Raw genomic sequence first — 14954 nt, 5'->3', positions numbered from 1 at the left:
CAGTGGGAGTGAATGGGAAGAGATTTCGGTCCATTTGGATTGTGTACAGTGGGAGTGAATGGGAAGGGGTTTGGGTCCAGTGGGATTCTATACAGTGGGAGTGAATGGGAAGAGATTTGGGTCCATTGGGATTCTGTACAGTGGGAGGGAATGGGAAGGGGTTTGGGTCCATTGGGATTCTATACAATGGGAGTGAATGGGAAGGGGTTTGGGTCCATTGGGATTGTGTACAGTGGGAGTGAATGGGAAGGTGTTTGGGTCCAGTGGGATTCTGTACAGTGGGAGTGAATGGGAAGAGATTTGGGTCCATTGGGATTGTGTACAGTGGGAGTGAATGGGAAGGGGTGTGGGTCCATTGGGATTGTGTACAGTGGGAGTGAATGGGAAGAGATTTGGGTCCATTGGGATTGTGTACAGTGGGAGTGAATGGCAAGGGATTTGGTCCATTGGGATTGTGTACAATGGGAGTGAATGGGAAGGGGTTTGGGTCCATTGGGATTGTGTACAATGGGAGTGAATGGGAAGGGGTTTGGCTCCATTGGGATTCTGTACAGTGGGAGTGAATGGGAAGGGGTTGGGTCCATTGGGATTGTGTACAGTGGGAGTGAATGGCAAGGGATTTGGTCCATTGGGATTGTGTACAATGGGAGTGAATGGGAAGGGGTTTGGGTCCATTGCGATTGTGTACAATGGGAGTGAATGGGAAGGGGTTTGGGTCCATTGGGATTGTGTACAATGGGAGTGAATGGGAAGGGGTTTGGGTCCATTGGGATTCTGTACAGTGGGAGTGAATGGGAAGGGGTTTGGGTCCATTGGGATTGTGTACAGTGGGAGTGAATGGGAAGGGGTTGGGTCCATTGGGACTGTGTACAGTGGGAGTGAATGGGAAGGGGTTTGGTCCATTGGGATTGTGTACAGTGGGAGTGAATGGGAAGGGGTTTGGGTCCATTGGGATTGTGTACAGTGGGAGTGAATGGGAAGGGGTTTGGGTCCATTGGGATTGTGTACAGTGGGAGTGAATGGGAAGGTGTTTGGGTCCATTGGGATTGTGTACAATGGGAGCGAATGGGAAGGTGTTTGGGTCCAGTGGGATTGTGTACAGTGGGAGTGAATGGGAAGGGGTTTGGGTCCATTGGGATTGTGTACAGTGGGAGTGAATGGGAAGGTGTTTGGGTCCAGTGGGATTCTGTACAGTGGGAGTGAATGGGAAGGGGTTTGGGTCCATTGGGATTGTGTACAGTGGGAGTGAATGGGAAGAGATTTCGGTCCATTGGGATTGTGTACAGTGGGAGTGAATGGGAAGGGGTTTGGGTCCAGTGGGATTCTATACAGTGGGAGTGAATGGGAAGAGATTTGGGTCCATTGGGATTCTGTACAGTGGGAGGGAATGGGAAGGTGTTTGGGTCCAGTGGGATTCTGTACAGTGGGAGTGAATGGGAAGAGATTTGGGTCCATTGGGATTGTGTACAGTGGGAGTGAATGGGAAGGGGTGTGGGTCCATTGGGATTGTGTACAGTGGGAGTGAATGGGAAGAGATTTGGGTCCATTGGGATTGTGTACAGTGGGAGTGAATGGCAAGGGATTTGGTCCATTGGGATTGTGTACAATGGGAGTGAATGGGAAGGGGTTTGGGTCCATTGGGATTGTGTACAATGGGAGTGAATGGGAAGGGGTTTGGCTCCATTGGGATTCTGTACAGTGGGAGTGAATGGGAAGGGGTTTGGGTCCATTGGGATTGTGTACAGTGGGAGTGAATGGCAAGGGATTTGGTCCATTGGGATTGTGTACAATGGGAGTGAATGGGAAGGGGTTTGGGTCCATTGCGATTGTGTACAATGGGAGTGAATGGGAAGGGGTTTGGGTCCGTTGGGATTGTGTACAATGGGAGTGAATGGGAAGGGGTTTGGGTCCATTGGGATTCTGTACAGTGGGAGTGAATGGGAAGGGGTTTGGGTCCATTGGGATTGTGTACAGTGGGAGTGAATGGGAAGGGGTTGGGTCCATTGGGACTGTGTACAGTGGGAGTGAATGGGAAGGGGTTTGGTCCATTGGGATTGTGTACAGTGGGAGTGAATGGGAAGGGGTTTGGGTCCATTGGGATTGTGTACAGTGGGAGTGAATGGGAAGGGGTTTGGGTCCATTGGGATTGTGTACAGTGGGAGTGAATGGGAAGGGGTTGGGTCCATTGGGATTGTGTACAGTGGGAGTGAATGGGAAGGGGTTTGGTCCATTGGGATTGTGTACAGTGGGAGTGAATGGGAAGGTGTTTGGGTCCAGTGGGATTGTGTACAGTGGGAGTGAATGGGAAGGGGTTTGGGTCCATTGGGATTGTGTACAGTGGGAGTGAATGGGAAGAGATTTGGGTCCATTGGGATTGTGTACAGTGGGAGTGAATGGGAAGGTGTTTGGGTCCATTGGGATTGTGTACAGTGGGAGTGAATGGGAAGGTGTTTGGGTCCAGTGGGATTGTGTACAGTGGGAGTGAATGGGAAGGTGTTTGGGTCCATTGGGATTGTGTACAATGGGAGCGAATGGGAAGGTGTTTGGGTCCAGTGGGATTGTGTACAGTGGGAGTGAATGGGAAGGTGTTTGGGTCCATTGGGATTGTGTACAATGGGAGCGAATGGGAAGGTGTTTGGGTCCAGTGGGATTGTGTACAGTGGGAGTGAATGGGAAGGGGTTTGGGTCCATTGGGATTGTGTAAAGTGGGAGTGAATGGGAAGGTGTTTGGGTCCAGTGGGATTCTGTACAGTGGGAGTGAATGGGAAGGGGTTTGGGTCCATTGGGATTGTGTACAGTGGGAGTGAATGGGAAGAGATTTCGGTCCATTTGGATTGTGTACAGTGGGAGTGAATGGGAAGGGGTTTGGGTCCAGTGGGATTCTATACAGTGGGAGTGAATGGGAAGAGATTTGGGTCCATTGGGATTCTGTACAGTGGGAGGGAATGGGAAGGGGTTTGGGTCCATTGGGATTGTGTACAGTGGGAGTGAATGGGAAGGTGTTTGGGTCCAGTGGGATTCTGTACAGTGGGAGTGAATGGGAAGAGATTTGGGTCCATTGGGATTGTGTACAGTGGGAGTGAATGGGAAGGGGTGTGGGTCCATTGGGATTGTGTACAGTGGGAGTGAATGGGAAGAGATTTGGGTCCATTGGGATTGTGTACAGTGGGAGTGAATGGCAAGGGATTTGGTCCATTTGGATTGTGTACAATGGGAGTGAATGGGAAGGGGTTTGGGTCCATTGGGATTGTGTACAATGGGAGTGAATGGGAAGGGGTTTGGCTCCATTGGGATTCTGTACAGTGGGAGTGAATGGGAAGGGGTTGGGTCCATTGGGATTGTGTACAGTGGGAGTGAATGGCAAGGGATTTGGTCCATTGGGATTGTGTACAATGGGAGTGAATGGGAAGGGGTTTGGGTCCATTGCGATTGTGTACAATGGGAGTGAATGGGAAGGGGTTTGGATCCATTGGGATTGTGTACAATGGGAGTGAATGGGAAGGGGTTTGGGTCCATTGGGATTCTGTACAGTGGGAGTGAATGGGAAGGGGTTTGGGTCCATTGGGATTGTGTACAGTGGGAGTGAATGGGAAGGGGTTGGGTCCATTGGGACTGTGTACAGTGGGAGTGAATGGGAAGGGGTTTGGTCCATTGGGATTGTGTACAGTGGGAGTGAATGGGAAGGGGTTTGGGTCCATTGGGATTGTGTACAGTGGGAGTGAATGGGAAGGGGTTTGGGTCCATTGGGATTGTGTACAGTGGGAGTGAATGGGAAGGGGTTGGGTCCATTGGGATTGTGTACAGTGGGAGTGAATGGGAAGGGGTTTGGTCCATTGGGATTGTGTACAGTGGGAGAGAATGGGAAGGGGTTTGGGTCCATTGGGATTGTGTACAGTGGGAGTGAATGGGAAGGGGTTTGGGTCCATTGGGATTGTGTACAGTGGGAGTGAATGGGAAGAGATTTCGGTCCATTGGGATTGTGTACAGTGGGAGTGAATGGGAAGGGGTTTGGTTCCAGTGGGATTCTATACAGTGGGAGTGAATGGGAAGAGATTTGAGTCCATTGGGATTCTGTACAGTGGGAGGGAATGGGAAGGGGTTTGGGTCCATTGGGATTCTATACAATGAGAGTGAATGGGAAGGGGTTTGGGTCCATTGGGATTGTGTACAGTGGGAGTGAATGGGAAGGTGTTTGGGTCCAGTGGGATTCTGTACAGTGGGAGTGAATGGGAAGAGATTTGGGTCCATTGGGATTGTGTACAGTGGGAGTGAATGGGAAGGGGTGTGGGTCCATTGGGATTGTGTACAGTGGGAGTGAATGGGAAGAGATTTGGGTCCATTGGGATTGTGTACAGTGGGAGTGAATGGCAAGGGATTTGGTCCATTGGGATTGTGTACAATGGGAGTGAATGGGAAGGGGTTTGGGTCCATTGGGATTGTGTACAATGGGAGTGAATGGGAAGGGGTTTGGGTCCATTGGGATTCTGTACAGTGGGAGTGAATGGGAAGGGGTTTGGGTCCATTGGGATTGTGTACAGTGGGAGTGAATGGGAAGGGGTTGGGTCCATTGGGATTGTGTACAGTGGGAGTGAATGGCAAGGGATTTGGTCCATTGGGATTGTGTACAATGGGAGTGAATGGGAAGGGGTTTGGGTCCATTGGGATTCTGTACAGTGGGAGTGAATGGGAAGGGGCTTGGGTCCATTGGGATTGTGTACAGTGGGAGTGAATGGGAAGGGGTTTGGGTCCATTGGGATTGTGTACAATGGGAGTGAATGGGAAGGGGTTTGGGTCCATTGGGATTCTATACAATGGGAGTGAATGGGAAGGGGTTTGGGTCCATTGGGATTGTGTACAGTGGGAGTGAATGGGAAGGGGTTGGGTCCATTGGGATTGTGTACAGTGGGAGTGAATGGCAAGGGATTTGGTCCATTGGGATTGTGTACAATGGGAGTGAATGGGAAGGGGTTTGGGTCCATTGCGATTGTGTACAATGGGAGTGAATGGGAAGGGGTTTGGGTCCATTGGGATTGTGTACAGTGGGAGTGAATGGGAAGGGGTTGGGTCCATTGGGATTGTGTACAGTGGGAGTGAATGGGAAGGGGTTTGGTCCATTGGGATTGTGTACAGTGGGAGTGAATGGGAAGGGGTTTGGGTCCATTGGGATTGTGTACAGTGGGAGTGAATGGGAAGGGGTTTGGGTCCATTGGGATTGTGTACAGTGGGAGTGAATGGGAAGGGGTTGGGTCCATTGGGATTGTGTACAGTGGGAGTGAATGGGAAGGGGCTTGGGTCCATTGGGATTGTGTACAGTGGGAGTGAATGGGAAGGGGTTTGGGACCATTGGGATTGTGTACAGTGGGAGTGAATGGGAAGGGGTTGGGTCCATTGGGATTGTGTACAGTGGGAGTGAATGGGAAGGGGTTTGGTCCATTGGGATTGTGTACAGTGGGAGTGAATGGGAAGGGGTTTGGGTCCATTGGGATTGTGTACAGTGGGAGTGAATGGGAAGGGGTTTGGGTCCATTGGGATTGTGTACAGTGGGAGTGAATGGGAAGGGGTTGGGTCCATTGGGATTGTGTACAGTGGGAGTGAATGGGAAGGGGTTTGGTCCATTGGGATTGTGTACAGTGGGAGTGAATGGGAAGGGGTTTGGGTCCATTGGGATTGTGTACAGTGGGAGTGAATGGGAAGGGGTTTGGGTCCATTGGGATTGTGTACAGTGGGAGTGAATGGGAAGGGGTGTGGGTCCATTGGGATTGTGTACAGTGGGAGCGAATGGGAAGGGGTGTGGGTCCATTGGGATTCTGTACTATTGACGTATTCCCAATGGGAATTCCCATTGATTGTAAAGAGTGCGGAGATAGCTGATCGGAGGTGAAAGTCGGTGACATTATCGATAAACCCTCCCTCTTTCCACCCACAGCCATTCCACAACACGACCCAATCTCCGAACGAGTCTTCAACCCTCTCCCTCCAGAGGCGGCACGCCACCATGGTGTGATGCTCCACCCGGTCGACGAGTTACACCGACGCCCTACCCACCCTCCCGAAAACAGCACTCTGGGTCACCTGATGCCGCGGGTCAGGTGAACTCCCAAACCCGCCACCTCCGTCCTGCCACGTGACCGCGGGCAACAGGTGGGACAGCGAACTCAGAAATGGCGAGCTTGCAGCGGACCCCAGGGGCAGCGTTGGAACGTCAAGAGGCTGCTTTTAAAGGACGGCTGTCCATGCAAGATATTTTATAAACTTTGAAGGGGACATCACGGCATCAAAGCCCCTTTAAATTGGCAAAGCATCCTTACTGGTTTTAATTTTTTCAGCCCTGAAAAACTCAGCGGACAAATCACTTATTTAAAGGGCCACTGATCCACAGTGGCGATGTGACAGACGCCCATTTCTCCAGCGCCTTTCACCACCTCAGGACGTCCCAAATCGCTTCACAGCCAATGAAGTACTTTTTTTGAAGTGTGGTCACTGTTGTAATGTAGGAAACGCGGCAGCCAATTTGCGCACAGCAAGCTCCCAGAAACAGCCGTGTGATAATGACCAGATCATCTGTTTTTTAGTGATGTTGGTTGAGGGATAAATATTGGCCCCAGGACACCGGGGAGAACTCCCCCTGCTCTTCTTCCAATAGTGGCCATGGGATCTTTTACATCCACCTGAGAGGGCAGACGGGGCCTCGGTTTAACGTCTCATCTGAAAGAGGGCACCTCCGACAGTGCGGCGCTCCCTCAGTACTGCCCCTCCGACAGTGCGGCGCTCCCTCAGTTCTGTCCCTCCGACAGTGCAGCACTCCCTCAGTACTGCCCCTCCGACAGTGCAGCACTCCCTCAGTACTGCCCCTCCGACAGTGCGGCGCTCCCTCAGTACTGCCCCTCCGACAGTGCGGCGCTCCCTCAGTACTGCCCCTCCGACAGTGCGGCGCTCCCTCAGTACTGCCCCTCCGACAGTGCGGCGCTCCCTCAGTACTGCCCCTCCGACAGTGTGGAGCTCCCTCAGTACTGTCCCTCCGACAGTGCGGAGCTCCCTCAGTGCTGCCCCTCCGACAGTGCGGCGCTCCCTCAGTACTGCCCCTCCGACAGTGCGGAGCTCCCTCAGTACTGCCCCTCCGACAGTGCAACGCTCCCTCAGTACTGCCCCTCCGACAGTGCGGCGCTCCCTCAGTACTGCCCCTCCGACAGTGCAATGCTCCCTCAGTACTGCCCCTCCGACAGTGCGGCGCTCCCTCAGTACCGCCCCTCTGACAGTGCGGCGCTCCCTCAGTACTGCCCCTCCGACAGTTGTGGCGCCCCCTCAGTACTGCCCCTCCGACAGTGCGAAGCTCCCTCAATGCTGCCTCTCTGACAGTGCGGCGCTCCCTCAGTACTGCCCCTCCGACAGTGTGGCTCTCCCTCAGTACTGCCCCTCCGACAGTGCGGCGCTCCCTCAGTACTGCCCCTCCGACAGTGCGGAGCTCCCTCAGTGCTGCCCCTCCGACAGTGCGGCGCTCCCTCAGTACTGCCCCTCCGACAGTGCGGCGCTCCCTCAGTACCACCCCTCCGACAGTGCGGCGCTCCCTCAGTACCGCCTCTCCGACAGTGCAGCGCTCCCTCAGTACTGCCCCTCCGACAGTGTGGCGCTCCCTCAGTACTTTCCCTCCGGGAGAGGGAGGGGTTGGGGTAAAGCGATATGCACAGAAACCTCACAGCTAATTCAGCCACATAAACAGCCTATCTGCCAATTGTATATATACTGTATATTTGATCAGATTCGCCGATTATATTTTTGCATTCTTCACAGTGCCATGCGGCCTTTATATTGTGTATTTAATAAAGCCTTTCCTATGAATGGACTCCCGCTGTTTGATATCTCTGCGCCAGCATCAGGGGTCACCGCACTGAGGGTCAGGGAGCGTACGGTTATGGGCGGAGTGGGGTAACAGTAGCCTGAGCTCGAGTGGTCAAGCGAGGGGTCGAGTTGAAGGGCTCAAGCCAGGTGTCAAAGTCTCGAGCAAGGGTTCAAGCTCCAGCGAGGGGTCAAAGGGTCAAGCAAGGCTTCAAGTGAAGGGGCCAAGCGAGGGGTCGAAAGCTCGAGCAAGGGTTCAAGCGAGGTGTCAAAGGGTTGAGCAACGGTTCAAGCAAGGGGTCAAGCAAGGGGTCAAAGGTTCGAGCAAGGGTTCAACCGAAGGGTCGCGTGGGGGTTCAAGGGTTCGAATGAAGGGGTAAGTGAGGGGTCGAAGGCTCGAGGGAGGGTTTGAGTGAACGGGTCAAGCGAGGGGTCAAAGGCTCGAGCGAGGGTTCGAGTGAAGGGGTCAAGTGTGGGGTCGAAGGGTTAAGCGAGGGGTCGAAGGATCGAGCGAGGGTTTGAGTGAAGGGGTCAAGCGAGGGGTCGAAGGGTTAAGCGAGGGGTCGAAGGATCGAGCAAGGGTTCGAGGGCTCGAGTGAAGGGGTCAAGCGAGGGGTCGAAGGGTTAAGCGAGGGGTCGAAGGATCGAGCAAGGGTTCGACTGAAGGGGTCAAGTGAGGGGTCGAAGGATCGAGCGAGGGTTCGAGGCACTGAGGGCGATCCCGCGGAGTGGAGTCCAACGGCGTCACGGGGTGAATCACCATTCGGGGCTAAGGCGGGGAGTGGAGGAGTTGTTGGTGAAAGGAAGAGGGGGGAAGTGGGGGTGATGTTGGGGTCAGTGCGGGATTTCACTCCAGATTCTGGGTGAAGGTCGAAGTGAGCTGATCCCAGTCGACCATGGGGTGCATCACAACCGATCCGCATTCTGAGCCTCAACTATGTCTCCACTCGTCAACCTGAGAGGGCAAGCGGGTCCTCGGGTTTAACGTCTCAACTGAAAGACAACACCTCCGACAGTGCGGCACTCCCTCAGTACTGCCCCTCCGACAGTGCGGCGCTCCCTCAGTACTGCCCCTCCGACAGTGCGGCGCTCCCTCAGTACTGACCCTCCGACAGTGCGGCGCTCCCTCAGTACTACCCCTCCGACAGCGCAGCGCTCCTTCAGTACTGCCCCTCCAACAGCGCGGCGCTCCCTCAGTACTGCCCCTCCGACAGCGCGGTGCTCCCTCAGTACTGCCCCTCCGACAGTGCGGCGCTCCCTCAGTACTGCCCCTCCGACATTGCGGCTCTCCCTCAGTACTGCCCCTCCGACAGTGCAGCGCTCCCTCAGTACTGCCCCTCCGACAGTACGGCGCTCCCTCAGCACTGCCCCTCCGACTGCGGCGCTCCCTCAGTACTGCCCCTCCGACAGTGCGGCGCTCCCTCAATACTGCCCCTCCGACAGTGCGGCGCTCCCTCAGTACTGCCCCTCCGACAGTGCGGCGGTTCCTCAGTACTGCCCCTCCGACAGTGCGGCGCTCCCTCAGTACTGCCCCTCCGAAAGTGCAGCGCTCCCTCAGTACTGACCCTCCCACAGTGCGGCGCTCCCTCAGTACTGCCCCTCCCACAGTGCGGTGCTCCCTCAGTACTGCCCCTCCGACAGTGCGGCGCTCCCTCAGTACTGCCCCTCCGACAGTGCGGCGCTCCCTCAGTACTGCCCCTCCGACAGTGCGGCGCTCCCTCAGTACTGCCCCTCCGACAGTGCGACGCTCCCTCAGTACTGCCCCTCCGACAGTGCGGCGCTCCCTCAGTACTGCCCCTCCGACAGTGCGGCGCTCCCTCAGTCCTTAAGAGAAGGTGCCCATTCAGCACCAACGCACGGTAGCCTGCGGGCAGGTATGCCAAGGGCGACAGGGGTCACTGGGCGCGTTGCCAAGCTCCTGGGATCCAACCAAACAGAGAATCCGTGGCTCTCCGTCTCTCAGCAGTGTCGGGGATCCCGTCTCGAAAGCTCTCGTTCCCACGACGGGCAGGGATTAACCGGACATTGCCTGACCCCAGAGATCATGGGGCACGGGATTCCCCTCCGTTTGATTGCCGTTGCCTGGTCGGTGTTGCTCATTGGTAAGTCCGCCGTTGGTTCGCCGATCCTGGACGATCTGCCCTCGTCCCTCTCGGTCCCACCCACGCCAACCTGCTTAAAGAACAAAGCTTCTCCTTCCATTGGCTTCCTCCCGAGGGTCTCGGCCGTTTTGCAGGGCCGGGGGAGTCTCTCTCGGGAGGCTCACTCCGTCGGCCGTTCGTCCTGCGCGAGGAGGGACGGTGCGGGGGCCGGCAGACTGCTCGACTGCGTGAAGCATCACAACATTGAACCATAGAATGGCTACAGCACAGTCGGGGGACATTCGGCCCCTCGAGCCTGTGCCGGCTCTCTGCAAGAGCGCTTCAGCCTGTCCCACTCCCCCGCCCTTTCCCCGTAGCCCTGCAATTTTTTTCCCCTCAGCTACTTATCCAACTCCCTTTTGAAAGCCACAATTGAATCTGCCTCCATCACCCTTTCAGGCAGCGCATTCCCGATCATAACCACTCGCTGTGTAAAGAAGCGTTTCCTCATGTCACCTTTGGTTCTTCTGCCAATCACCTTCAATCTGTGTCCTCTGGTTCTCGACCCTTCCGCCAATGGGAACAGTTTCTCTCTATCTACTCTGTCCAGACCCCTCATGATTCTGAACACCTCTATCAAATCTCCTCTCAGCCTTCTCTGCTCTAAGGAGAACAACCCCAGCTTCTCCAGTCTATCCACGTAACTGAAGTCCCTCATCCCTGGAACCATTCTGGTCAATCTCCCCTTAACCTTCTCTGCTCTAAGGAGAACAATCCCAGCTTCTCCAGTCTCTCCACATCACTGAAGTCTCTCATCCCTGGGACCATTCTGGTCAATCTCCCCTTAACCTTCTCTGCTCTAAGGAGAACAATCCCAGCTTCTCCAGTCTCTCCACATCACTGAAGTCCCTCATCCCTGGGACCATTCTGGTCAATCTCCTCTCAACCTTCTCTGCTCTAAGGAGAACAACCCCAGCTTCTCCAGTCTCTCCACATCACTGAAGTCGCTCATCCCTGGAACCATTCTGGTCAATCTCCCCTTAACCTTCTCTGCTCTAAGGAGAACAATCCCAGCTTCTCCAGTCTCCCCACATCACTGAAGTCCCTCATCCCTGGGACCATTCTGGTCAATCTCCTCTCAACCTTCTCTGTTCTAAGGAGATCAATCCCAGCTTCTCCAGTCTCTCCACATCACTGAAGTCCCTCATCCCTGGGACCATTCTGGTCAATCTCCTCTCAACCTTCTCTGCTCTAAGGAGAACAACCCCAGCTTCTCCAGTCTCTCCACATCACTGAAGTCCCTCATCCCTGGAACCATTCTGGTCAATCTCCCCTTAACCTTCTGTGCTCTAAGGAGAACAACCCCAGCTTCTCCAGTCTCCCCACATCACTGAAGTCCCTCATCCCTGGGACCATTCTGGTCAATCTCCCCTTAACCTTCTCTGCTCTAAGGAGAACAACCCCAGCTTCTCCAGTCTATCCACGTAACTGAAGTCCCTCATCCCTGGGACCATTCTGGTCAATCTCTCCTTAAACTTCTCTGCTCTAAGGAGAACAACCCCAGCTTCTCCAGTCTCTCCACATCACTGAAGTCCCTCATCCCTGGGACCATTCTGGTCAATCTCCCCTTAACCTTCTCTGCTCTAAGGAGAACAATCCCAGCTTCTCCAGTCTCTCCACATCACTGAAGTCTCTCATCCCTGGGACCATTCTGCTCAACCTCCCCTTAACCTTCTCTGCTCTAAGGAGATCAATCCCAGCTTCTCCAGTCTCTCCACATCACTGAAGTCTCTCATCCCTGGGACCATTCTGGTCAATCTCCTCTCAACCTTCTCTGTTCTAAGGAGATCAATCCCAGCTTCTCCAGTCTCTCCACATCACTGAAGTCCCTCATCCCTGGGACCATTCTGGTCAATCTCCTCTCAACCTTCTCTGCTCTAAGGAGAACAACCCCAGCTTCTCCAGTCTCTCCACATCACTGAAGTCCCTCATCCCTGGAACCATTCTGGTCAATCTCCCCTTAACCTTCTCTGCTCTAAGGAGAACAACCCCAGCTTCTCCAGTCTCCCCACATCACTGAAGTCCCTCATCCCTGGGACCATTCTGGTCAATCTCCCCTTAACCTTCTCTGCTCTAAGGAGAACAACCCCAGCTTCTCCAGTCTCTCCACATCACTGAAGTCCCTCATCCCTGGGACCAGATGGTGTCGAGTTTCTTGAGTGTTGTTGGAGCTGCACTCATCCAGGCAAGTGGAGAGTATTCCATCACACTCCTGACTTGTGCCTTGTAGATGGCGGAAAGGCTTTGGGGAGTTGGGAAGTGAGACACTCGCCGCAGAACGCCAATTGATGTTGACTTCTGAACTTTGAACCCTAGGGCGGGGCGGAGGGCGTGGCCCTGCAGGTCCTGAGCGCCGTGGTGAGCGCCGGGCTGGGGGAGAATGCGACCCTGGCCGTCAACTACTCGGGCCCCGAGGTGCCGAACAGCTCCTGGGAGCACAGCGTGGTGCTGCTGACCTGGAGCCCGGCCGGAGACCTCCACATCCTGCCGGCCTACGAGGGGAGGCTCCAGTTCTGCAACCGCACCGGCTCCATCCAGATCGACCGGGTGACGCCAGCGGACGACGGGCGCTACGCGGTAAAGATGGAGGTGCAGGGGCAGCCCAGCAGCGAAGGGGAGGTGACGCTCAACGTGTACGGTAAGCGGGGGAAGGTCAGGCTGCGAGTTGGGCCGACGTCAGGCCCAGCCCGAATTAACCGCCGGCTCTCAGATTTCGCTCACGGGCCCAGAACGCGACTGTGGCCTAATCAGGGTGAGTGGCGGAGCCTGACCGCCTAGAAGGGAGGTCAAAGGGGAGGCTCGGGGAAGGGTGGGGGGTGCCTGTAAGAGAAGGCCCCAAGAACGGTTTCGATCATATGGGGCCTAAAGGAGGGCCTCAGCCCTGTTGCCCGATTGGTGGATCCAATCAGTGCCACACTGTCGGAGGGGCAGTACTGAGGGAGCGCCGCACTGTCGGAGGGGCAGTACTGAGGGAGCGCCGCACTGTCGGAGGGGCAGTACTGAGGGAGCGCCGCACTGTCGGAGGGGCAGTACTGAGGGAGCGCCGCACTGTCGGAGGGTCAGTACTGAGGGGTGGGAGGAGGCTGGTGTTGGTGGGGTGAGATGAAGAGAGGTGGGAGGAGGCTGGTGTTGATGGGGTGAGATGAAGAGGGGTGGGAGGAGGCTGGTGTTGATGGGGTGAGATGAAGAGGGGTGGGAGGAGGCTGGTGTTATGAAGAGGGGTGGGAGGAGGCTGGTGTTGAGGGGTGGGATCAAGAGGGGTGGGAGGAGGCTGGTGTTGATGGGGTGAGATGAAGAGGGGTGGGAGGAGGCTGGTGTTGATGGGGTGAGATGAAGAGGGGTGGGAGGAGGCTGGTGTTGATGGGGTGAGATGAAGAGGGGTGGGAGGAGACTGGTGTTGATGGGGTGAGATGAAGAGGGGTGGGAGGAGGCTGGAGTTGATGGGGTGAGATGAAGAGGGGTGGGAGGTGCTGGTGTTGATGGGGTGAGATGAAGAGGGGTGGGAGGAGGCTGGTGTTGTCAGGGTTGGGGAGCCACGGGGCCGTGTAGATACGGGGCCGTGCTCTCCGGGCAAGGTAGGTTCTGGACCCAAGTGCAGAAACCAGGCTAGAGGCAGGTATACAATCTTAAGGAACAGTACTTTATTCATTACTTAACTAGATTCACACATAACTAGATTCATACAAGGAACACAACAGCATACGTAAGAACTCGAGACAGGAACACCACATCATACATAGAACTCGAGAGAAGAACAATATACATAGAACTCGAGACAAGTTACAAAAACGGCTAGTCAAGAATAGGAACTCAGGACAGCTTCCATGAGGCAACATACTTGTCCATACTGAGCTGGGATAAGCTTACCACAAGCGCAACCAGCTTGCCGAGACGAGACTCAAGACAAGCTATCACGAGGGGCTGCCGCAGGGGTAACAGGCTTCTCAATACAAAGCTCAAGACAAGCGCCAGCATGGCAACACGCTAGTCCAGCCAGCACCTTATCAAGACTAAGAACAACAAGAACACAGAGTTAGTTACATCTTAAATACAGAACTCGAGAGAACCATGGCACCCAGCTAGTCAAAGCCAGGAGCCACAGAGCAAAGGCTAGTCCCCGGTTAACTGGTTAGGACTGAGCAAGGAAGGAAGCAACCACAGAACTTATATACCAAGAAAACCAGGTGCAACCCATGAACAGCTAACAGGCCGTTAAGAATTAACACAGGAGGCTAGGAACAATTAACAAAGGGCTAGAGCCAAACAAGTGAAGGCTAGAGAAGGAACTGACTGACACCGTCACACAACCTCAGTCTAGACCTTGCTCTCAGTGGAGCAGGTTGTGCTGCTGCTGCTGCTGCTGCTGCTGTGTGGGAGGTGGTGGTCGCCTTGGCCTGGGAGTGGAGGGGAAGGAGTGACCCCAGGCCACCACTACCAGCAACCTACAACCAACTTCAACCATCTACCGAGGTGCCTGGAGAGGGAGGAGTAGAGGACAGAGGCCAGTATTACAACTGGAGAGGCCTTCCATCACTGCCTCCCAATTTGGCCTCCGGTCCAGGAGAGGGAGAGAGGGGAGAGGAATACCACTCAGCTCCAACTTGGAAGGAGGGGAGGAGCTGCTGCATCTTTCAACATCTGCAGGTGGGTGTCTTTTGTGCATTCCCCTAAAGACTTTGCATTCTAGGCGGGGGGAGGAAAGAAGATGGGCCGGAAAGCTTGGCCTGGGTTGGCTGGAGCCTGCCCAGGTGAAGCCTTTTCCCTTACAGTGAGAAGACCTGGTGTGGGGCTGAGCCTGGACTTTCTCCAGCCTAACCAGGCGAAGACATCTTCTCCCCCTGCCCGAAGACCATCTGCATAAGACTTTGTTTTTCCATCGGGGAGTGCACCCTGCCGACACCCACCCACCAAATACCACCTTGAGTGGGGACCCTGCCTTTGCGGGCCCCCTCCTTCCCACCCCCCCTCTCTCTCTCTCTT

The 14954-nt window shown here is 55.0% G+C and overlaps 1 protein-coding gene across 1 annotated transcript in view; it reads left to right on the top strand.

Annotated features, from left to right (window-relative positions):
• The window catches only part of vsig10l (V-set and immunoglobulin domain containing 10 like), a 61244-nt gene extending 48492 nt beyond the window's left edge, over positions 1–12752 (top strand). Inside the window, exon 11 of the mRNA XM_086002464.1 lies at positions 12291–12752. Coding sequence (XP_085858590.1) covers positions 12291–12752 — 462 coding nt within the window. The remainder of the gene's footprint in view (positions 1–12290) is intronic.
• Positions 12753–14954: the final 2202 nt, after the last annotated feature.

Source organism: Somniosus microcephalus, chromosome 12 (genome assembly GCF_052327205.1).
Source record: "Somniosus microcephalus isolate GS21.2 chromosome 12, FLI_Smic_1.0, whole genome shotgun sequence".
In the NCBI taxonomy this organism is placed as follows: Eukaryota; Metazoa; Chordata; class Chondrichthyes; order Squaliformes; family Somniosidae; genus Somniosus; species Somniosus microcephalus.
The sequence above is the reverse complement of the archived record's forward strand: the minus strand, read 5'-3'. Positions and strand labels throughout refer to the sequence as shown.